The following is a 24,590-nucleotide window of genomic DNA, read 5'->3' on the forward strand; positions in this document are numbered from 1 at the left end:
GTCAGGTCTTGAGAACGAGGTTGCCTAAGTTCAAATCCAAACGCAGCAAGTTAGTGGCTGAATGACTCTGGACAAATTATTTAACTTCTCTGTGCCATTGTTTCCTCGGTTGTAAAATGGAAACAAATATAGTTGCTTCCTCAGCTGATTGTAGTAAGGCTGAATCGACTTCATGCTTAGAACCTCCTTAGAATAGTACCCGGCACAGAGTAAATAGCACCAAAGTATTTACAGCGATTGCTCTACTATAGCTTCTCTTACTATCCAGGTAAATCCTGAGAGGTATTGATTTCTGCTCTTAAAATTTTAAATATATTCATATAAAGGGGAAACTTTAAAAATTCAGTTATGACAAAGTAAACGTGTAAAGCTCAACCAGGAAACACATACTGGATTCCTAGCATTTGCAAACATCTGTGAGGCATTTTGTCTGGCCCGGGCTCTTGGCTCTCTGTCATTGCTCACTTCTAACACCTAAGACAAGCTCAGGAATGCAGCTTCGCAGCGTGGCATTGCAGGTACCCGATTCCCGAGCTCAGGTTATGGCAGATGAATTATTGTTCACACTTGCATTTTCAAAAAATATTATTAAAATGAGCACTGCATATGTTTTGTTGTATGTATATTTGAAATTAAAAAAAAAACCCATGCAATTATGAGGAAGGAGGCTATATTTGAAAACTAATTTTTAGAAAAATTAAAGTCAGCCTAGGATATAGTGACCCACAGGAGAAAAATCATTTCATTGGAGTAATCCCTTGATTGTCTGAACTGCTTTTTTCTTTTTAATCAGGAAGAAGAGCGGGTTCCCTTCACTACCTGGGGGAAGTGCATTCGTGGCGTCCTCTGCGCCAGTGCTGTCTTGTTCTGGGTGAGTCCTTCACAAAACTTAATATCCTGTTTTAAATGCTAAGGAAGCTGGAAGCTGAGCTGGAAACTTGTAATCTTACTGGGGTTTAAATCAGATCAGCAGTCCAGTAGTTTCCAGTTTCTGGTGAAGAAGCCATAGGGGAGACACTAAGAATTCTAAAATTTTTCATCAGTAGCAACTAAAATAAAATTCAGTTATGACAAATTAACGTGTAAAGCTCTAAGAATAGTCTTAACAAAAAGATAACAGGAACTATCAAAGAAAAGGCATAAAAACTAGTGAAAAATGTAAAAGAAGCCTCAAATGATTCTAGATCAAAAGACAGTATTTCTAAAATATCTGAACTTATGAAATTAATTTTGAGTTTATTACTAATAAAATCATGTTAGAAATATAATGATCTGTAATATACAAGAGTTTTGTTGTCTCAAGAAGAGCCAGATTAGAGAGTAGGACATGAAGCCCAGAGTGGGCTCTGATATCAGTGATGACTTAATGTACTAGTAGGAGAAGGGAGACATTCTAAATCTGGCATAAGTAAAGGTTATTCAATAAATACACTTGTTAGCTATTGGCAGAAAAGTTGAAGCAAGAAACCACATGCTATAATAAATTCCAGAAATATTAAAGATAAGTAACACTAGAAATAAATATTGATGAATATATGATCTCTAGATATAAAAAGATTTTCTAAATTTAATAGCAATGGAAGAACTTTTGGAAGAAAATACTTTACAGTTTTCATACATCAAAAGAATCCTAAGCTTAAACAAAACACCAGAAGTAATAATTATTAACAAATAGGTCAAAGGGTTAATAACTTCGATACATACAAAGTCCAGATCACGCCTAAGCTAATACTCAAGACCTCAGGAGCTTAGAGGCAGAGAACATGAGTACACAGGCACAAAAGAAAACTGTCATGGCAGATGCCAAACCTCAGTAGTGATTAGATTAGTGCACATTAAAATGAGATGTGATTTTTCACCTCTCAAGTGATGACTCAGTGTTGGAAAGGATGAAATGCAGTGATCAGCACTCTCATATCTCAGCTGTTAGAATTTTACACTGCTCTGGCCTTCTTAGAAAGCCATTTGGCAGTATCAAGAGTCAAAAATATTCATATGCCGTAATCTAATTCAGGTTTTAGAAACTTTTAATCAGGAAGCATTTCAGAATAAGTAAAAGTGAATAAAGATTATATATATATATATATATATATATACATATGTGTGTATATATATATATATACATATATATATATATAATATATATATGTATGTATGTATATTTCAGCCTTCCAACTCTTTATACCGTGGGGTATTGTACAGCTGTGAAAAGCTATGTCCATGAAAATATTTTATGACATATAAAAATGTCATGTTTATGATAGGCTTAAGGAAAAGATACAGTTAATTATTAAAGTGACTTAATATGCAAACTCCATGGTTCTGAAGGAATTATGCCTACAGATAGATAGTAGATACATTTTTCCTATTTTTGTGTACGTTTTAGTCTTTACTTTTATAGTTAGGAATCTTTCGGTTGTGGGTGACAGAAAAATCAGTCTGCTGCAAAGTTGGGGTTGGAGGGTATCAGTTCCTGTTACTGAAAATCTCAGTCTGAGGCCTGGCTCTGGTCCAGGATAGGTACTGCAGCCCCGATGATGTCAAGGGCTGGGTTTGGTTCCATCTTTATTCTGTGTCCTGTGGTCTCCCGCTGGTGGTTCTGGGCACTCTCCCTTATGGTTGCGGAGTGGCTGCAGTGTTCCAGATCTCACATCGTGTGGGAAAGGTCTCTCTTAGCAGCGTCCTCTAACGGAAGCTTCTCTTTCCCATGGGCACTAGTAGTTATCTCCTCCTATGAGTGGCTCCTCCTAGGTTGTCAGTCCTGGAGTCCATTGCTGAGGTCAATAGGATGAGATACCTATCTGTCTCAGTCTAATCAGGATCCCAGGGGAGGAAGGGCAGTCTAGCCCAAACCATGGACTAAAAGTAGAGAGAATTCCCCCAAAAGCAAAATCTGGGTCCTTTTCTCAGACTGGAAACAGACCCCGGGCAGCAAAAGCAGCTATTGTTCACGACAGAGTACTTTCAAATTTTCTGCGATGAGTACATATTGAGAGTTGTGGTAAGAAAAGTAGATTAAAGTCAGAGTGAGGAAAGATAGGTAAGAAACTTGAGGAAGGCGAATGCAAAGCTTCTCTGCCTCCTATGGAGAAATATGGAGCCGGTCACGTGCCTGAAGAAGTTTGCAAGCGTTAAGTTTGCAAAAGCTCTGGAATGAATTAGAATTCACTTCAGAAACCACGCGGGAGGCAGCGCCATGTAGAGGTTAGTAGTCGTTGGAGTCCTTGCATATCTCAGTTACTTCACTCACTAGTTGCTAACTTTGGGGCAAATTGTTTTGTCTCTACGTGGCTCTCGTTCCTCATCTGAAAGGAGATCTGATACTGCCTCCCTCCCCGGGCTGTGTGAGGACTTAAAGATACCTGTGTGCTGAGGCGAATAGTGAGCACTGAAAGAATCTTAACTATTATAATTACTTAATAACCTCAGAAATTATATGGACTATATGTGTTGTGCTGAGAGAGAAAGAATTTGATATACCCTCTCTAATGTATATTTCTCAGCCTTGGAAATTTTCATATATACGCCACATATTTTTTTTTAAATGTTATTCCTTAACAGTGAAGGAAAGGAGATAATGAGATTAGAGGAGGAAATATAATCCTTCTCTACAAACTGATGGCCTAAAAAGGTAAGGAAAACATCTTGTTAACACTTTAGCTGCCATAATCAGCGCTAATATCTATATAGTACTTTTCATATGCCTGGGCTAAATGTTCTGTGTCTTTACTGAGAGCAGCTCACTGAGTCCTCACAAAAATTCTATAAGTTAGTTGCTATTATGAACCCCCCCATATATGGGTGAGGAGATGGAGTCCCCCAAAGGTTCAGTGATTTGTCCACGGTCCCCCAGCCCTTGAACAGGGCAGAGCCGGATTCCCATGCAGGAGGCTGGCCCCAGCGCTGTGCTTGCAATCGCTGCCTTGACTGCTCTCCAAGGTGAGCAGTCGCCTTCCTCTGTTGCTGTAACCATGACACCATTTGCTTGGTCCGAGACTCACATTCTTTATGGATTTTCTCTCTCATGGTAGTCATCACCTGCACTCAGACACTTTGAGTTCATGCTCTGGAGTATGTCCAAGAGGAAGATGCAGGGCAAACAGTTTCAAAGCGGGACCTCTGGTGTGCACTGTTCAGTGGCAGAGAAAACCTGCCTGGTGAGGAAGTGAAATCCTAGCAACCACGCGCAAACTGTTGTTTCACACACTCCTGCTGACACGGGGTGTGCAGTCAAAATGCAGTGGGTTAGGGCAGTGGTCGGCAAACTGCGGCTCGTGAGCCACATGCGGCCCTTTGGCCCCTTGAGTGTGGCCACGAAGTTTCAATCGCACTGTATGTGCGCGCCCTCATGTGGTATTTTGTGGACGAGCCACGCTCAAGGGGCAGCAGTTTGTCGACCACTGGGTTAGGGAAATGAATCTTGTGCAAATGCAGGTTATGAATAACTGCCAGTGTAAGGTCTTACGATGTGAGTATGAAAAGTGTGTGAAGCTTTGATGAGCAGAGACCTGCTGCCATTTCCAGGGGTTACCCTGGGGCATCTGCACAGCTTCAGAACTCTGGTCCTGGTCAGACCTCCCCTTGGTACTAAACTAAGACAAAAGCTGGCACCTGCTGAGCCTGAACCAGAGATATGTGCTCTGTTGGGAGGACACATATGCCCTTAATGGAGCAAAAAACACTGATTCATAACCTAAATGACTTCATAAGTATAGAGCAGGGGTGGGCAAACTTTTTGACTCGAGGGCCACAATGGGTTCTTAAACTGGACTGGAGGGCCGGAACAAAAGCATGGATGGAGTGTTTGTGTGAACTAATATAAATTCAAAGTAAACATCATTACATAAAAGGGTACGGTCTTTTTTTTTTAGTTTTATTCATTTCAAACGGGCTGGATCCGGCCTGCGGGCCGTAGTTTGCCCACGGCTGGTATAGAGGGATGTTTTCTCTGGTCCTGCTATCACAAAGACTTTTTCCTTCTACCAGAACGTGCTCCCAGTTATTCCATTTTTACTCCATCTGAAGACGCACGCTCCTTTTTTTTTTTTTTTTTTAGAGCAGCATTGCATTTACAGAAAAATTGCTCAGAAAGTACAGAGTTCCCACACTCCCTTACTCCCCACACACAGCTTCTCCTACTTTAACGTCTCACTTTAATGGACACATTCTCTTGTGACTTCCTTCATTCCTTTCCCTTTCTTTGACCTTTAACGCACTTGATTTCTGCCTCTCTTGTGGCAGTTCTGTGAGATTTCACATCACTTCACCCATGCACCTTGTCCACTTAAGGCCTGAGGCTGATTTTTCAGTGTAAAATATGATGATTGGGGAGTCTCACGCTGCTGTGTTTATTGTGCTTGCAGATCCTGCTGATCATCGCTTCAGTCATTGGGATCATTGTCTACAGACTCTCAGTGTTCATCGTATTTTCTGCAAAACTTCCCAAGAACCTGAATGGAACGGACCCAATCCAGAAGTATCTGACCCCACAGACAGCCACATCCATCACCGCTTCCGTCATCAGCTTCGTCATCATCATGATTCTGAACACCATCTATGAAAAAGTGGCAATCATGATTACTAATTTTGGTAAGTTCCTACCATAGTGTCAGTCGTGTCTAGGACATTTTCAGAACCTGGTGGAGATGGAGACCGTATCTTTCTGGCATTTCAATTCCAGCCTCTAAAATTTCAAGTGTAAACCTATTTTCTCTGGCCTGAGTGGGCGATGAAATTAGCTACAGCTTGGCATTAGTGAAAGGGACAAAGCAGAGACAATCATTATAATGTCCAAGCTTTGTATAAACAGATCAGTGCTGGATAATATTTGCAGTTACATTACATCATGTGCCCTGTTGTTGAAAGTAAATCGTCTCTTTATTGCAAATAAGTGGAGCAGGGTCATGGTTCTAGTGGCAGATACGCGCCTCTGTTGCTGAGAGGACAGGCGATCGTGCTGTTACATGTCTCCCCCGTTCTGTTCGCGTTCATCCAGCTCCATTCTCTTCAGCTCTGGCTTTTGTAATAAGTGATTCTCCTTCTGGCTTGTGTCCCAGGCAGCTGCTTTGTGGCCAAAGTTAAGTGCTTCCCACTGGCTGCATGTGTCTGCTCAGTGGTCATGTTCTGAGAGTGATGAGCCCAATCTAAACTCTAAACTAGGAGGGGGATCTGGTTTGTCCTCCCCAAATGCTCCTAGCAAGTTTCCCTTGTTTTGTTGGTTTTCTTCAACACCTACCCTAAAAAAGACGAGAGAATATCATTCTTGCCCATTTGAGAACATTGTACATTTTAAGGAACAGTTGAATACTTTTGCCTTGTGGGATATATTTATGGGGGAGAAGCTCTTATAACAATGTGTAAACTTGAATTCACACAGTAGTTGTATTAAGGAGCTCAAAACAGCTTAAATGGAAACAGTGTGAATTGTATTTTTAAAACATTTTAACTCCTGTGTCTTTGATTAGGGTCTCATCACTGTTTACAATTTTTAAAACTTAACTTTTCTTTGGTTAACTACAGAACTCCCAAGGACCCAGACTGATTATGAGAACAGCCTAACCATGAAGATGTTCTTATTCCAGTTTGTCAACTACTACTCCTCGTGTTTCTACATCGCCTTCTTCAAGGGCAAATTTGTAGGTTATCCTGGAGATCCAGTGTATTGGCTGGGAAAATACAGGAATGAAGAGGTATGAATGCAGAGTTATATTCCCAAAACAACTGAAGACAGTTCCTTCATTGTCCATGCTTAGATTTTTTCCCAGCCTAAAGTGAAGATCAGAAAAATTAAAATGAATGATTCTGTTTCATGTTAGAGCCATCTAAATTCTAAATGAGATTCTTTTTAATATTCTAGTGTGACCCAGGTGGCTGTCTCCTTGAACTGACAACACAGCTGCTGATAATCATGGGAGGAAAAGCAATCTGGAATAACATACAAGAGGTGTTACTTCCGTGAGTGTCAAGTCGTGTAATCCGGGATGTGGGACAGGGGATAACAGAGCCCACCCAGCCAAGCCTTTTGCCTACATGTCCATGTAACTGCATGCCTACCTCTAAGGTAGCGTAGACTCGATGCTTATTAAAGGTCTCCGACAAGAAGGTCCAACCAACAGTGTAAACATGTCTGTGTTTACACCTTCATTTCCCGTAAGCCCAAGGCTACAGATTATAGGGACCTGATGTTTGCCTTCCGATATTTCTCCTCCTGATCTAAAACAGTGTGTTTTGAATCATCTTTGCTCTTGTTTGAAAACTGGGAATGCTAAGTGTTAGCCAAGTTAGAGAGTGACTCAGGCTCTTCTCGTCACTGCTTCTTCTCTGTGTATAGATGCAAGTGTCCAATTCTTTCATACAAAATTCTAACATACTAAAGAGACGTGACTCTTGCTACCCAGTGCTACCCCCATCCCAAAAATACATAGGAAGGGAGAGAAAAGCCTTTTAAGTCAGCGACTCTTTTCACACTATTTAAGAATATTATGTTAATTTGGGATTCCACCGTAAATGTACCTCTTCCCGCCGCACCCCCTCCTCCCCCCAGCCCCACTCGGGCCCTTGGCTAGGACTCTTGGAGTAAGTGAAGCAGCATACCCGGCACTGAGCCCGAGGTTCCGGCGGGGTCTCATCAGCACCTGGTGTTTAAAAGGCACTCAGCACCTGCTGAGTGAGCGAGTGACTCATATGCCTGAAATCCATAACGTTAATAACTTAATAGAATTAGTAAGTTAGTGGAATTGTTTGTGGGACTCGGACAGCAAGCTCAGAGCTCCTTGGCCTTCCTGTTCTCACTTGGTGTCGGAGGCTTCCCTGGGAATTTTATGCTGGGCATACTTAACAAGCTGGTGCAATCTCTGCTTTAAGCAGCTCACTCTGGAGAAATTTTTATGATAAAATGTTAAGGAAAATAATTAAAGTTAAATATACAAAATGCCAACAGCGTCATCCTTTGGTCAAAGTTTAGATAATGGATGGCTGTAATTGTCTTCCTTTATGTTTTCTGTACTTTCCTCAATGGGCACGGACTACTTACAAGAAAAGTGAACTGTTCCCTTGAGAGATAGTTTATGTGCATTGGCTAGAGGGGGAACCAGAGACCTGCAATAAGAGAACCCTGAATACAGGTATCCCTCATTGCTTTTTAAATTCGGGAACAATATAAACTCAGGCATGAAATAGACTCAGGGAGTAAAGGATGCTTGTGTTCAGAGTTAGGGAGTGGGAATCCTAGAGAACATTCAAAACACAAATGGTGATTTTCTGCCGTATGTGGATTAAATATAATAACGAAGATCAAAGAGAAAATGAGGTACAAAGTACTTCACGCTGTGCTCTATACCTAATAAAGGCTTCGTAGAGGGCAACTTATTACAATGCTGTGATGCTAATATGCCTGGTAAATTCCTAGGAAAATTATTTAGTAACCCCTGCTGGAGGGAGGAAGCGTGCAGCCGTGGCCAGGGGAAGAAGTGTCTGGTATCTGTCTTTTTAAAAATTGCTCTAGGTGAGTCTCATGTGCAGTCAAGATGGATGTCCCTGCACTAGAATCATGACCCAGTAGAAAACCCAAAAGACCAGGGGCGATGATGGACGGACTACAGCCTGAGATTTCCTTCCACAGATGAGTGGCTCATTCAGGAAGACTGAACAGGAGGCTTCGCGTCTGTAGCTCAGGAAGGAAAGCTCTTCAGAGAGACTGAGCTCTGACGTGACTAGTTCTGGGTGAGGGAAGGCAGAACAGTACGTACCAGAGGGAAGCCCTGGATGAGTCAGTCATGCCAGGACAGAAGTTTCCACCCGAATCCAAACTGTGATGGATTTAAGTAAAAGACCTGCCTCTCTGGGCCCCGGAGAGGATTCAGCAAGAGGCTGAGGCTGGAAGTGTGAGGCAGAGCAACACAGAAGCCAATCGACACCAGTGATCTCACGTTTGGGGTCAGGAGGGGTGATGGGCACGTGTGGTCCCTGGTGCCGCCTGCGTCACAAGACGCCTGTAAAACCGCGGATTCCCAGACTTGACGGATTTCAGAGCTTTGGGTTGGAGCCTAGGAAGTAGCACTAGCAACTAGCATTGTTTTTCTTGTAAGGGCTGGAGTGAGATCCGCCGATCCAGACAGCACTGCGTCCCCAAGCCAGTTCTAAATAACTGAGGCCTGGGTGGGTCAAAAACTAATCCTGTGTGGTGGGGTTTGAGGTGTAAGGAAGTGTGCTAATGCTCTACCTGTTTTGAATCATTCAGACCTGATAGCAACCCTGGGCAGTGAAGGGTTTATCACCCATTTGATTTGAACTTGACCAAAGGTACATGGTGACTAAGCAGTGAAGTGTGGGTTCAGACTCAAGGGGTGTCTGCGTGTGTCCACATCCCCTCCACCTGCCACAGCCTCCTGCTTCGTCCCTAATGTCATAGAAGAGAGAGAAGTGGGGAAGGATCGTGAAGTCAGGGGCACATTTATCGTAGAGAAATCTCCCTTAGTAAACCTTATGGAATGGTCAGTGCAAAGTTAATGCTGAGATCAGCAGCAGTGGGAAACCCCACATGGTGAGCTAGTCATATCTTACCGTGTGTGTGTGTGTGTGTGTGTGTGTGTACACGTTCCCACGTGTGTGCATGCACATGCAATTTATACAGCTGCCTTTACTTAGTGGGAAGCCTTCTCACTGTCCGAATGTGAAATCCATATAAGCATGGTGTTCCTTCAGCCGAAGCTTAGTCGGATGTTTGTGTCTGCGTTTGCAGTTTGTTGTTGTGGCTCCTCCCCTGATGAACGCCACGAGGAAACCACAAGCCCCGCTGCTTTAGGGGACAACGGTTCTCTCTGCTGCAGGTGCACTCTCAGGTCGAGTTCTTTTCAGGACAAATTGCCATAAAAAGGGGGATCATTTATCTGGGCCACTAGGCTTTGAGGAAGAGAAAAACACAACAGAGAAAAAGAACAGCGGACGGCTCTGCGGGGACAGTGCGCAGCGATGGGCAGAGCTGGGCCACCCACGGCCGTCCCCTCCTCGCTCTGCATGATGGCTTCCAGAGAGTTTATCGTGTCGCTGGCCCCCGATCTGTCCAGCTCAGCATAGGATCTTGAGCTGTTTTATCCCATCTCGAACTGTCTCACTTTTTCTCTGTGTCCCTCAGAGGCTCCCCAGTTCCCTCAGAGTAAAAACCACCCAAATCCTCACAGTGGTCTCTTAGTCTCCCCTGCTTGCCCCTTTGCCTTCTTTTTTGTTGTTGTTAATCCTCACCCGAGGATATTCTTTCTATTGATTTTCCTTTAGAGTGGAAAAGAGGGAGGGAGTGAGAGAGAAAGGAACATCGATGTGAGAGACATAGATTGGTTGTCTTCTGCACACGCCTTGACCAGGGCCAGAGATCGAACCTGTACGTGCCCTTAACCAGGAATCAAACCCAAGAACCTTCTGTGCGCAGACCAATGCTCTAACCACTGCTCAGTGGCACCCTTTTCCCTTCTTAATATCTCTTTTCAAATGTTACTTTTAACAAACCAAGCTGCCACCACCCCACTCCTCCCTACCACAAATGCAAACACTTTTTCTCCACAGCACTTACCACCAGCTCACAATCCATGTCTTTGTTTTTCTCTGGAAAGACAATTTTGTATAACATAGAAATGAGAAGAAAAGAGTTAATCAAAAGAGGGAAAGCATCTTTTAAAAACTAAACTGCCCATATAAAAGGAGCTAAGAGAAAATGTAGCAGTTACAGTTTTGATACACTGAAGTACCTAGTCAAAGCACCAGATGAATTTATTGGGAAGATAATGCATTCAGCTCGAGATATCACTAAATACTTTTATGACCTGGTCTGATAACATTCTAACTCATCATTTGGTCCTTTTGGCAGCTGGATCAAGAATCTAATTGGACGCTACCGCACAGTTTCAGGTTCAGAAATGGTAACCCCGCGATGGGAACAGGACTACCACCTGCAACTCATGGGAAGACTGGGATTATTTTACGAGTATCTTGAAATGAGTAAGTCACAGTGATATTTTAGATGACAGAAGTTATAATGGAGCATCAGTGGTATTTTAAGTGATATAAATTATATTGGAGCATGTTTTGGATCCCAAAAGTCAGGGTTATCAAGCCAAATAATGATCTAGCATATTAAAATGGGATATGTTTTCCTCCATTTGAAAGCCTGATAATATAAAACTATATAATCAGGCTTTCACATAAGGTGACTGTGTATCTTCGTTGTACAGAGTTAAAGATGTATCATCGATGATACGGAGTAGTCATTGAGGTTCATCTTCACCGTTAGTTCTCGGAGCATTCTAACCATGTTGTCTGAGACTGAGCTTGAAACTATTATTAGATGTGATTCGGCCCGGCTGGAGTCCATGCGGGCACGGCTGTTGGCAGATACACTTCCAAACCAAGTCCTGTAAGCAAGGCTGTGCAGGAGGCCAGGAGGAGGGACATGTTGCTGCTTGTCCCAGGGGTGATTCAGGCCCCCCCCCCCCCCCCCCGCTTTCACACCTGCCTCTAGCAGCGTATCTATTCCTTCTGGCTGGTGGTTCCTGCCTGGTTCCTTGAGTGACCCCATGACTCATCACTGGCTTGAATTTAGAACCATGTGGCTGGTCTGGAATTAAGATTTAGCACAGGCCTTCTGCTTCTTGATGGCCTTTGTCCATTAGTGGAGTGTTTGCTTCGGCTCTGTTTCTCTTCCGTTGAACTGGATTTTGAGCTCTCAGTTGCCTTTAAATGGATGCACCTCAAAATAGATTTCCAACGTCTTTTCTATTATGCATGGCACGATTATATCTGTCAGAAGGCTAACAATGTGTATGTTTTGTATCTGCGCCCTTTCAGCTAACCATTGCAATGAATTACAGTTTAAGCTCAGGAGAATAGAACAGGAGGCACAACATTTTGGGTGACAGACCTTGCATTTATGCAAAGGGGTCTGTGTGTTTGCAGACACCCTTTGTGGTTCCTGTTTACAAGTCGGCAGAGAGAAAGGGCGGCTTTTATTAAGTCACATTCTATATATAAAATAATTGCTTGTAAAAATACATGTTATCCATGGAAACACAGCTGCTTCCTTCAGTGAGTGATAGGTTCATCGCGGAGCTTCTCCAGTCAGCAACGCTTTGCAGCCTGAAGTCTGATTTGAATTTCCTTTTTGCTCGTGTTATGTTTTGTGACCAGGTTCAATTAAGGGTGTAGCTGCCATACATAATGCAGAAGCCATATTTATTCTGTTTCCAAAAGGACTTTCAAGACACTTACCTGTTATTCTAAAATGAGTCATAATTATAAATATTTCATGTGGAGCCATTATCAGCATTAATAACAACATGCTGGGGCAGAATGTCATTTGTTATTTTAGCACCCATAAAAGTTGGGGGGAAAAAGGAGTTATTTTCCTGGAGTTGATTAGTCAAACCAGTGACATTGAGAGGAAAAGTTACAGGGTGGTGGCTTGGGGAGAAGTTGATATGACCTTTAGGGTTTCCTACTCTCATTAAAATAATTTCCAACTAAATAATTTGGCCTCACCCTACCTTAAAAGATGAAATAACAACTATTACAGTTTTTTTTTTATATTTATTAAGTTGTTTTCCTATTATCTAAATAATACCTAATGAATTAGAAAAATTAATCAATTTATAAGAGTAGGCAGTCTGTTATTCCATCTTCAACTCCACAGTGAAATCGATTATTTTGTGGGCGATAGAATTCCTAAGTGCCTTCTGAACTATTTTTGTTTTTCTAAAGAGAGTGCCTTTGGTGGTGGTCTCATCACCCCACAGTTTCTCCTTCCTTCCTGTTTCCCATATCATGATGATACCACCATGTGCCTTTCAGTTATGAAGGGGAACACCTTCTGACAAACAACCCTGGAGCCCTCTGGCCTTGCGCCGGCCCGGCCGGGAACACCTGCCTTCTGTTCTGCCTGAGGAATTCCTGCCAGGCCCCCGCAGCGACCCTCCACTTCCCCCACGCCCTAGCTGTCCTTTTCTCAGGCCTTGGCTTGATCCCTGTGCGGTGGTAGGGAGTGCGCGTGCCTCTCCCGCCAGCGTGCTTCTGTAGGAGGGGGCTGCCAGGCCTCCGCTTCTTCCATTCGCAGCTGGAACACCACCGCCTGGCCCTAGTCCTCAAGCACTTTAGTGACTTGAGCTTGGAGTTTCAACACACACATCCCACTGTGAGTGGAATTTACATTAAGATTGCTCCAGCCACCCCCACCAAGTTCTGTAGGGCATAGGTTTTTGGGGGGGACTTTTTTTTTTAAATATATTTTTATTTCAGAGGGGGAGAAAGAGATGGAAACATCAATGATGAGAGAGAATCATTGATCAGCTGCCTCCTGCTCCCCCCTCCTGGGGATAGAGCCCACAACCCAGACATGTGCCCCAACTGGGAATCAAACCAGGACCTCCTAATTCTATGGTTGGCAAACTGCGGCTCGTGAGTCACATGTGGCTCTTTGGCCCTTTGAATGTGGCTCTTCCTAAGCCTTAGGAGTACCCTAATTAAGTTAATAACAATGTACCTACCTATATAGTTTAAGTTTAAAAAAATTGTCTCTCGAAAGAAATTTCAATCGTTGTACTGTTGATATTTGGCTCTGTTGACTAATGAGTTTGCCAACCACTGTCTAGTTCATAGGTTGATGCTTAACCACTGAGCAACACCGGCCGACGAGAGAGGGAGGGTGCTTTTTGAGTGATATGTCTTTTTATTTAGCAAATTCCCCACTATCCTTTGAGATTATTGGAGTAATCTGGAGTGTTAACCAAAATTGCCTCCCTGAGTGTATGGTTGTGACTTCTGAAATCTTGGGCATGGGACATAAGAGAAATGGTCTGTCGGTCTATAGGCCGGAGGCCGTAAGCTAGCATTTCGTACATAGAGCATTTCGTACATAGAGCACGACACAGCACAGGCACCAGTGTCTCCAGAACTTGGCAATGCCTTCCCAGTGGGCACGAGCCATAAATGGAATGTAATAAAGTGATGACATGGGCCCTGTTTGGCCTCACCTTCCTCCATCCCTAATTTTTAAAAATTAAAACAATGTATTAATTTCTACATTTAATTTACTGTAATTAATACCAGCTGTCTTCACCTGCTCCTTGCACCACCCCCTTCCTCTCCTCTTGCTCCAGATCTACAGCACTCCAACCCCTCTCTCTAGGATGCAGGCCTGTCTCCCCCACCTCCTCGCCTCTGCTCTGTTTCCATCCACCACCTGCAATGATGTTTCCTTGTCTTGGCAGGATGAGCTTTCCAAAATGGAAGAAGCATTATAGCTAGGTAGCCTTTAAAAAAAAATGTGTGTGTATACATATATACTTTTATATATGTGTACACACACATACCCCATGGCTTTTTAAAATTTAAGGAAAACAATAACGAAGAGGAAACACTTGTCACAGAGAGGGAAATGTTTGGCCATATCAAAGTCAGCCTAGTGCGCACATCACTAAGGACTGAAATGTGAGTGCCGCGGGCAGATGCAACAGGCGTCTCGGTGCAAGGGTGAGGGCTGCGGCAGCGGTGGAGAAAGACTCAGCGTAGGTACTTCAAGAAACTTGACTTTAAAGTGATCAAGAAAGCGTGGAAAGTATTAGCATGTACAGGGGTGGGCAAACTTTTTAACTCGAGGGCCACAATGGGTTCTTAAACTGGACCGGAGGGCCAGAACAAAAGCATGGATGGAGTGTTTGTGTGAACTAATATAAATTCAAAGTAAACATCCTATCTAATAAAAGAGAAAAATGGTAATTGGCGTACGACGATACCCTTTTCATTGGCTAATCAGGGCTATATGCAAATTAACTGCCAACTATGATTGGCAGTTAACTGCCAACTAAGATTGGCAGTTAACTGCCAACAAGATGGCGGTTAATTTGCATATGTAGGCACAATGCAGGGAGGCGAAAGGGAAAGCAGGAAGAAGCCCCCTGCCACTGACAGTGATCGGAAACCCAGGGGGGAGCTAAGAGCTGGGGGTAGGGCAAAGGCGGCCCTGGGGCCGCCTTTGCCCTGCCCCCCAGCCATGATCGGAGAATCAGGCGCCTTTGCTGCCCTGGCCAGTGATAGCAGGAAGTAGGGGTGGAGCCAGCAATGGGAGCTGGGCACGGTCGAAGCTGGCAGTCCCGGGAGCTAGGGGTCCCTTGCCTGGGCCTAAAGTGAAGCCCACGATCGCGGGGCCGCTGCAGCTGTGGGTCCCCGCTGCCCGGGCCGGACGCCTAGGCCAGAGGCGTTAGGCCTGGGCAGGGGCGGAGCCTGCAACCGCGGGGAGCTGGGGGTCCCCTGCCCAGGCCTGACACCTCTGCCGGAGGCCTCAGGCCTGGTCAAGGGGCCGATCCGGTGATTGGTGATCGGAGGGTGATGAGGGTCAACTCCTCTGGCCGAGGCATCAGGCCTGGGTGGGGGGCGGAGCCGGGGATTGGGGGGATATGATGGTCCCCTTGCCCAGGCCTGAAGCCTGGGTCAGAGGAGTCAGGCTTGGGCGGGGGGTGGAGCAAGCGATCAGAGGGAGATGGGGGTCCCCTGCCCAGGCATGATTCCTGGGCCAGAGGCCTGAGGCCTGAGTGGGGGCCAGAGCCAGTGATCAGGGGAAGATGGGGGTCCCCTGTCCAAGCCTGACACCTTTGGCGGAGGCGTCAGGCCTGGGCAAGAGGCTGATCAGGGGATCGGAGGGTGATGGGGGTCTACGCCTCTGGCCGAGGCATCAGGCCTGGGCAAGGGGCCGATCCTGCGATTGGAGGGTGATGGGGGTCAATGCCTGAGGGCTCCCAGTATGTGAGAGGGGGCAGGCTGGGCTGAGGGACACTCCCCTCCCCACACACACCCAGTGCACGAATTTCGTGCACCGGGCCCCTAGTCATTACATAAAAGGGTACGGTCTTTTTTTTTTTTTTTAGTTTTATTCATTTCAAACGGGCCGGATCCGGCCCACGGGCCGTAGTTTGCCCACGGCTGAGCATGTAGGTCATGAAGAAGTGCCAGGCAAGGGTTATCTTTGTTTTCCCGATGGGTGTTTTTGCCCTGCTGAATTGAATTGATAGGCTGTTACTTTCTCTTGCTTGCTTGCTTTCAAAAGTTGTTTTCACTTGAATATCAGAACAGACTATACCAATTGGAATTGATTTTGGTGTCAAAAGTGAGGACTCTATGCCAGTTTTTCCAGTGTGGAGCTAATCTCTCCATGCTCGAATCTACTGATTTGAAGTATCATATTTATAATACATTAAAATCCCATGAATATCTGCATCTATTCTTGAAATCTATTCTGTATAATTCATACTATGTACTAGTGCACCTTTATAAACTGTTTCAATTATCATAGCACCGTAATATGTATTAATATCTCGTAGAGCTAGTTCTGTTTTGTTGTTTTTCAGGATGTCCCTAATACTGTCAGTTCACACATTCCTCCTACTGTTTTATTTGTGTATATTTCTTAAAAAATTTCAGCATCACCTTTCAGCTTTCTTTCTTCATTTGGGATTGTTAACTAAATTTGCATTCAAATTCTAATTTATATTTTAGAGGAAAAAATGTGATATGTCCCCAAAGTTGAGTCTGTGCATCATTTATTCATTCATTTGTTTTACCTTATTTTTTAAAGGCATTGCAAGAGTCTTAACATTTCTCACTAATTTATTTCTAAATCGTCTGTACTTTTGTTGTCATTATAAATGGTATCTTTTCTTTTTTGGGTTTTTAGCTGAGCTTACTGCCACTCTAGTCCGAATTTCTGGCTTCCCTTGAATCATGAGCTCTGACAGCTGTGAGTGGTCCCTTCGTTAGGACACGCACTTGCCAGTTCACATCTGTAGGTAGTTGAGTTCATTTAGGGTTAGATGAGTCATAGACACAGACATTGACATCACTGCTTGATGCTGGGCTGCTGACTCCATGACATCACTAACTCTAGTCCTTGCTTATCTGATTTCCCTGGACATGACCACACCTGTTTGTACCACAGCCTGGCCTCTGAGACCAAAAGCCATTGCCAGCTGCTCCTGCCCAGCCACTCTCCACAGGCTGGCCCTTCCTGGCCAGAGTGGTCCCTGCCCCTTGTCTAAGCAGTAGCCTTAAAGGGGCTGACATTCTCCTCTCCTCCACAGTCTTACTTGCATTTGTAAGTCCGCCAGTTAGGAGGGAAGGGTCTAAAACGGAACATAATATCGTAGAGTATATATATAGTGTACGCCACGTCAATTACAGGCAAGAAGAGAACTTCTCAGTCACCACTTGCATCTTGACTTATGGTGACCACATAGACTGCAGCAACTTCAAGATAAAACTTCCTAAGGAAGGATTGTATTTTAACTTAAGACACGTCTGTCACGTACATTTCTGTGATGTGTGGTAATCCCTCAACTTCTCTGACTGCTGCACTGGCAGACTCAGGGGAGCTTGCTCATTTGCCTGTTTTCAGCACATTTCCTCCACCGTTCTCTAAGCAGAGTCTTCCCGAAGGTGCATGTCTTATTTCTTTTTAGCTTGTTAGATATTGTTTTTCTTTATTTCAGTCCTAACTCACAAATCATCTTCCAGTGTTCTATTATTTCAACATTGAGAATGAATTATATGCTTAGAGTGTCCCAAGTTCATTTAGCAGCAAATAACTTGGGTTGATTAAAGATGTTTAAATATATTATTCCTATTAAGTATATAAATGTGAAAGAAACAGGCTATAATTCATCTTTTTCCTTAGAGTTCTCATATTTGTGTTTTAATTATTTCACTGTTGAATATTATTAGTGCCACAAATGTCTGTTCTCTTTGGGGGTTAGTTTGTTGTTTGCTGTTGTCGTTCCATCCCTCCACCATCCATGATGTGTGTCCATTTCATTGACAGTTATTCAGTTTGGCTTTGTCACCTTATTTGTGGCCTCTTTTCCACTGGCCCCTCTGTTGGCTCTGGTGAACAATATATTGGAAATACGAGTGGACGCGTGGAAAATGACTACCCAGTACCGTCGCATGGTGCCAGAAAAAGCCCAGGACATCGGAGCATGGCAGCCCATCATGCAAGGAATCGCAATTCTGGCCGTGGTAACCAACGTGAGTAAAACCGAGGTCACGGGGTCAAGTCGTTGAAAAGGGCAAAAATACATTAGCATTGCTACCTGAGGAATCAGATGTTTGGTATTTCTTAAAATGGGAGAAAGATGCAAGACTATCATCCATATCAACAACATAGTTGTAATTGTTCATATTTTTAATATTTTTAATGTATTTTATTTGTAATTATCACTCATGACTTACAAAGTCAAGATCTCTTACTGAGGCAGTTGCTAAGAAGACTAACCATTATATTATTGTTGCACATGTGCTAAAGTTTTTATTCCCTAGAAACATGGTAATAGTAATAACAAGTACTGACTTTTAATCCTCACATGACTGTAAAAGGAAATACCCAAAAGTGCCTTTATAATGGAGATAAAAATCGATCCATTTAAATATGAGGACCCTAAAATAGCAGCTATCATTCCACCATATTTTACCATCTATTCCAATTTATCAATGTAAAATATTAACTATTTGGTGATGAAATATAAACACTTTGTGCATTCCCAATTGGGGTCACCTTCCTTGTCTCCTAGGACAGAGGTTCTTTAAGGAGGCAGGTCCCATCTCTCCTCCCCACCCCACCCCTTAGTCACAGCAAGTCACTCTCTGATTATTAGCTAAGCCACCGCATACCCTGCGTGTATCCCAGCTGTGAGGGAACAGAATTCATTTGTTTACAAGCTGTACTGATTATGGACCTGTCTGAACAGTCTCTCTCTCTTTTTCCCAACAAGCCAACAGGAAGCTCTCAGGCAGACTTCCTGCCCCAGAAGTATTCTTACAACCAGGCTATTTCTTCCCTTATTTCACAGCCAAGTTCACTCCCAGGTTGCAGTCTCCAGCAACATGATATCCCAGTTTTAATTTATTAATCAAGCCACACTTGCCCTGAGTCCCTAGCCTTTTCCCACAAGCACTTACAGAAACAGAACCGAATTCGGCAGCGCCCGTGGGCCAGGCTCCTGGATGGGGCGCGTAGCCGAGCACTGCAGGCTCTGGGGTCAGACCCGAGCTCCAGCTCCCAGCTCTGCAGCATCCCAGCCGCACCACCTTGGGCCAGGCCTTAACACTCCGAGCTCTTTTCCTCATTTGTAAATTGAATAATTCCCGATCACACACTTTAAGAATATCATATACCACAATGGGCGGTTAGGGAATTCAGAGAGTTAATGTGTGGAATGCTCAGGGCCTGGGCCTCCTGGAATGTTAGCTGCCGCTGTTTATCCTCTGCATTCCTCTTCATCATTCACAGTGACTCCGTGGAGACTTGGACAGGTGTCTAAGCTAGAGGCACAAGAATTTAACAATGTGCTACTGTCTGGACCAGGCTTAGTTATAGTTCTCTGGGATCCAGCTGTCACCCCCAGAACTCTCAATTGATCTGAACTGCATGCCATCCCTCCTTTTTGGAGAAAGTTGCAAATCACACACACACACAAAAGCAACTAATAGGTTCCATGAGCGTCCGTTCCCCCAGAGAGCCCACACTTCCACATCCACGGCGCTGCGAAATGCAGACTGATGTTGGGAAATACGACAGTGAGGCTTCAAGTTCCACAGTCATCAGGGAATGAATCTGTCACATTCAATACGCTGCACAGCACTAAGCGGGGCGGGAACGTGGACTTGTGTGCCTTACCAACGTTTTCAGCAACAAGGTTTGAAACCAAACGTGTTTTTGTTTGACCTTCAGCTAACCAGAAAATTCAATTGAGTCATACTCCCCATTCCTCAAGCGTCTGGTTTGATTGTATCAGGCACCTTGTCCTCGTATCCCCAGCCTGGCTCCACTCCCTCAGCGCAGATGGAGTACTGGCTGTGTTTCCAGGGCCACCCTCTGTGTATGTACGCGTGTGTGCACACACAGGCACACGCGCGCGTGCTCATGGTGCTGCTGGGTCTTACCCAGGTAGGCGTCGTTTCTTGCGCATGTATATCATCACCTCGGCTACCGAATGTGGGCCTCCCCAGACTAACATGCACAAGAAAGGCTAACTTTCCAAAATAGGAGAACTTTTAACTGTAGGAAGAAGAGAATAGCGATAGCAGAGATGAAAATGGACATTAAGCAGGAGTTTGGTTTACAATCACTCATTTTAAAGCTGCTCACTCAGTAAATAAGATGAATTGACATTGTTGTATTGTGCCAGAGCATCTGCTATTGAAGACCAATTTTAATTTATTTTTACATAAAGGGAGAATTGTGTTAGGAACAGCATGTGAAATGAAGCACTGCATTTATTTGTACTCAAAGCAGCTCAATTCAGGAGGAGAACGTATCTTGTCTGAAGATAATAGAATTAACTTCCTTGTCGGAATTTTTGTAGCTCCCTAAAGCACATCTGCAGGTGATTCTCTAGAAAGCTATAGTTGAGTAAAATAACAAATATTCTTGCCTTATACCACCACCACCACCACCACAGAAATATTTCACTTTGGGGGAAATTTGGCAATACAAAAGCCCCTTATTTGTTTTCCTAGTTTGCCTGAGATCTTGTTTGTTGACTTGTGGCCTCACTGTATCTAAACCATATGTTCCTATGAATGCTCTTACAAATCATAGCGTGCCAGAAACAGGACTGTTCTTCTGCTTCAATAAATGCCCAAATCAGTGAGCTTTGTTTAGTCACATAGATTTTGGATTGAAATATTCTTTCTCCTTCCTTCAAACCAGTTTTACACATTGGAAAGCTTAAAGCCCAAATTAAAAACTTTTGGAGAAAATCCATGTAATTCATAGTACTTGCCTTCTGAGTAGCTGTCTGCCTATCTGCCTAGTTTAGACCCACGTTTAACTTTGACCCATACTTATTCCTTTAATCTGGAAACACACTAGACTTTGTTATTTAATAATTTATAATGTTCACAACTTTATCCATTTAATATTTTAGAAGTTTAGAGGCTTAGATACTGTATCTAACAAAACAGACATCATTGCTTGACTGTGTGAATGGAGCAACCCAAAGAGGGGGGGCGGTGGTTCTGTTGTTGTTTTCTACATTTTAATAACATTAATTTAAAAATAGTTGCTCTCTAATGAAGCAACATCCGTAAGTATATACTGACAGTTTAAAATAAATCAGATTATAGACGGACTTGTCTAAACAAGCCTAGATACTATAGAATAAAAGTATGAATCTAAAGGCCATTAACTTAGATCGAGGAAAATGTATTTTATGCAGCTTACATTCCATTTTTAAGAGACGAACTATTTTAAAATCAGTTTTGTATTAATTATTTACACTACAAAAGAATTATATAGAGCCAAATTATTTTTAGAATATTACACCTTCTCCATCTAAATCATAAAAGATTTAAATTATATTGAATAGAGCTCCAAGGTTGATTGAATTTTGTTATATTCTAATTTTTGAAAAAATAATTCACATACATTATATATGCAAGCAGCTCTTGAGTTATCCACAATTATTTTTACTGTACTTAAGAAACATCTCAGGCAACTATAGGCCTTGCTTTTGAACTGTAGATAAGATTTCTGGACATTTTTTAGAACTGAAGATGAAAAGGAAAGGAACTATTCTACTTTAAAGCAACTGCTCAAAGATTTTGGGATATTCATTCTCTATATCCATTTGTTACAGATTTAGTTAGGAAAGAATTAAGGTTCCCGAATCTTTAATTTTAAAAACAATCAACTGATAAAAATGTAATTCTGGCATCTTTGTTAACCATCCCTAAAAGGGCTCTAAATTAATGCCCCCCTCTTGTTTTCCTCCCAACACAGGCCATGATTATTGCTTTCACATCAGACATGATCCCCCGCCTGGTGTATTACTGGTCCTTTTCTGTCCCTCCCTATGGGGACCACCCCCACTACACCATGGATGGATACATCAACAATACTCTCTCCATCTTCAACATCGCGGACTTCAAAAACAGAAGCAAGGGAAATCCATACACTGGACTTGGCAACTACACCACATGCAGGCAAGTTTTGCTTATGTGTTTAAAAATGTATTTCATCTTTAGGACTTTGATTGTAAGGCAATTCTATTTGGTATAATTTAAATAAAATAGCTAGAGATATCTTTTACTAGCTATCTTTTCTATCAGACTTAAAGGATAATACATAGAAGTTATTACAAACTAGGATTAGAGCTTCCAATCATAAAGCAAGATTTAAAGGTGAGAATTTCAAATGATTACAGGGAGACTGATTCCAAAGAAAAGACTTATATTTTAGAAAGAAGAAACTTAAGAGTTCCAAAAAGCAAGATAATTCATTTGTCATGACTAATGTGTTATTAAGCACAACCTGACAACATTGAATGATGACAAACTAGCTCTCTCATTTAACAAAGAAATGCAAAGACAAGAAATGCAAATACCTCCACCTCGCCAGCAATATTCTCTAAAGGTATTCCAAAGTGCTCTGCATTTATTTTAATGGCCGGTGGGATCAACTGTGGACAGTATATGTGAACTAAATTACCCCTTGATAAAGTTTGTTGACTACATACAGGTCATTGATTAATTTTTTTTTCCCAATCAGTAACTTAAACCTAAAGGAGGATTTATTTTTTTTTTAATATATTTTATTGATTTTTTACAGAGAGGAAGGGAGAGAGATAGAGAGTTAGAAACATCGATGAGAGAGAAACATCCATCAGCTGCCTCCCGCACATCTCCCACTGGAGATGTGCCCGCAACCCAGGTACATGCCCTTGACCAGAATCGAACCTGGGACCTTTCAGTCCGCAGGCCGACGCTCTATCCACTGAGCCAAACCAGTTTCGGCCTAAAGGAGGATTTAAAATGTATTTAGTTCTGCTCCTCAAAGCCTTCTCCAATTCAGATTCTCAACAACACAACCAAGAAACCAAAAATAAGCCTCAAATAAAAGTTTCAAATTTACACACAGTAGAGCTGCTTCAGAATTCCACATTGAATCTGCTTTATATAATTCCAGAGAGTAATTAAACTCTCCTAGGATTAATAGGTTACAGGAAGAAAATTAGAGGTGTGCTGCTTGAGGGAGAGACATCAGCAGCAGTAGCACATGATATCTGACCACAAGGAAACGAGCAAGAAGCTTGTAACAAGCAGACAGTACTCCCAATAGAGGGGAGAGCCCCATAGCTGAGTGAACGCCCATGGCACCATGAGATAAACAAATTTATAACTATATTTCAGAAATACACTCAATTGTTTTAGTTATATAGTCTTAAGAAAGCAAGGATAAAACACTAGGAAAAAAATGTAAGACACCTTTGTTCTCTTTTGACAAAGATGGAATCTGTCATTACCATCATTTCCCCATTGTATGTGAAATATCACTGGAAGAAATATCACTGGAAGAGTATTTCAGGGTTTTGTTACCAAATTAAACTCTTAGAGAATATTTATATGATGTCCAACTTTAAAAAAGCGTCGTTTAAAATAGGACCTCTTTTTAAGTGGGCCCTTTGTTTACAGTATTTGATCAAAAAGAATGACCTCCTGATCTGCCCCCACTGTGTTTCCAGGTATCGTGATTTCCGGTACCCTCCTGGACACCCTCAAGAGTATAAACACAACATCTACTACTGGCACGTGATCGCGGCCAAGCTGGCTTTTATCATTGTCATGGAGGTAGGAGAAGCAGTCAGACTTTGAAATAATTTATACGGCAATATATTTGCATACCTTTCATCAGCTTTAAGTGTTTCCGACTCCGTCTTAAAATGTACAATACATTCTTATCTCTTGCTAACAATTATTTTAGGACATGTGTTAATCAAATTTGACCTGAGAATACCCATAAAGCTCACCTTAATTAAATGAAGTTGCTCATCTGCTTTAAAAGTTAAAAGCACGTTGTGTGCTAAGGGGATTCAATTCTTTTCAGTTCAGTATGGAGTGTCTTCAGTAGGGGGTGGGGAACTGGGCTACATGTTAGGCTGAGAAGGGGCTTATTCAAAATGAGTAAGATCTGATCTCTGCCTTTGAGAAACTTATTGCTGTTAATAGTTTTACTTGTATTATTATGTCTGTTAGTTTTACTTGTGTTATTACATTTATTAATTTTCATAAAATACCTTCTTATAATATTTTTATAATATTTTATATTCTTAAAGTTAACCAGCTTTGAAAAATAAATAAGGCAGCTATCAATTTGAAATTGATCTAGTCAACTTTACTTTTTACACTGAGTGAATAGCTACCACCAAATTCCAGAGCCTCAGAAATTGCTTGCTGTGGTCAGTTAGGATTACATTTAGCTGCAAGAAACAGATAATCCATCTGTAGTGGTTTAAACAAATAAGGGTTGGTTTTTCTCACATAAACTTCACTGGAAATAGGTGAACACTCCTGAGTCGATAACAGCTTGCTGACACAAGGAGCATGTCTCTGATTTTCTAGGTTTTCTCTCATTCAGTGCCACTTTATGGTTGCAGCATGATGGCTGCAATTCCAGATAACAGGCTATGTCCTCGTCAGAAGGAGAAAGACAATGCTAGCTATATCTGTTCCTTTTTGTCAGGAAAGAAAATATTTTGCCGGAACCCCCCAGGGAAGACTTCCAT

General features: G+C 42.6%; 1 protein-coding gene across 3 annotated transcripts in view; it reads left to right on the forward strand.

The window, feature by feature from the left end:
• The window catches only part of ANO6 (anoctamin 6), a 191,664-nt gene that overhangs the window by 161,553 nt on the left and 5,521 nt on the right, over window positions 1–24,590 (forward strand). For all 3 annotated transcript variants that reach the window (XM_059682640.1, XM_059682642.1, XM_059682641.1), the window contains 8 exons: window positions 794–871; window positions 5,364–5,589; window positions 6,520–6,689; window positions 6,857–6,954; window positions 10,859–10,989; window positions 17,849–18,054; window positions 21,809–22,011; window positions 23,550–23,655. In XM_059682640.1, the coding sequence (XP_059538623.1) occupies window positions 794–871; window positions 5,364–5,589; window positions 6,520–6,689; window positions 6,857–6,954; window positions 10,859–10,989; window positions 17,849–18,054; window positions 21,809–22,011; window positions 23,550–23,655 (1,218 nt within the window). The remainder of the gene's footprint in view (window positions 1–793; window positions 872–5,363; window positions 5,590–6,519; window positions 6,690–6,856; window positions 6,955–10,858; window positions 10,990–17,848; window positions 18,055–21,808; window positions 22,012–23,549; window positions 23,656–24,590) is intronic.

Source organism: Myotis daubentonii, chromosome 2 (genome assembly GCF_963259705.1).
Source record: "Myotis daubentonii chromosome 2, mMyoDau2.1, whole genome shotgun sequence".
Lineage (NCBI taxonomy): Eukaryota > Metazoa > Chordata > Mammalia > Chiroptera > Vespertilionidae > Myotis > Myotis daubentonii.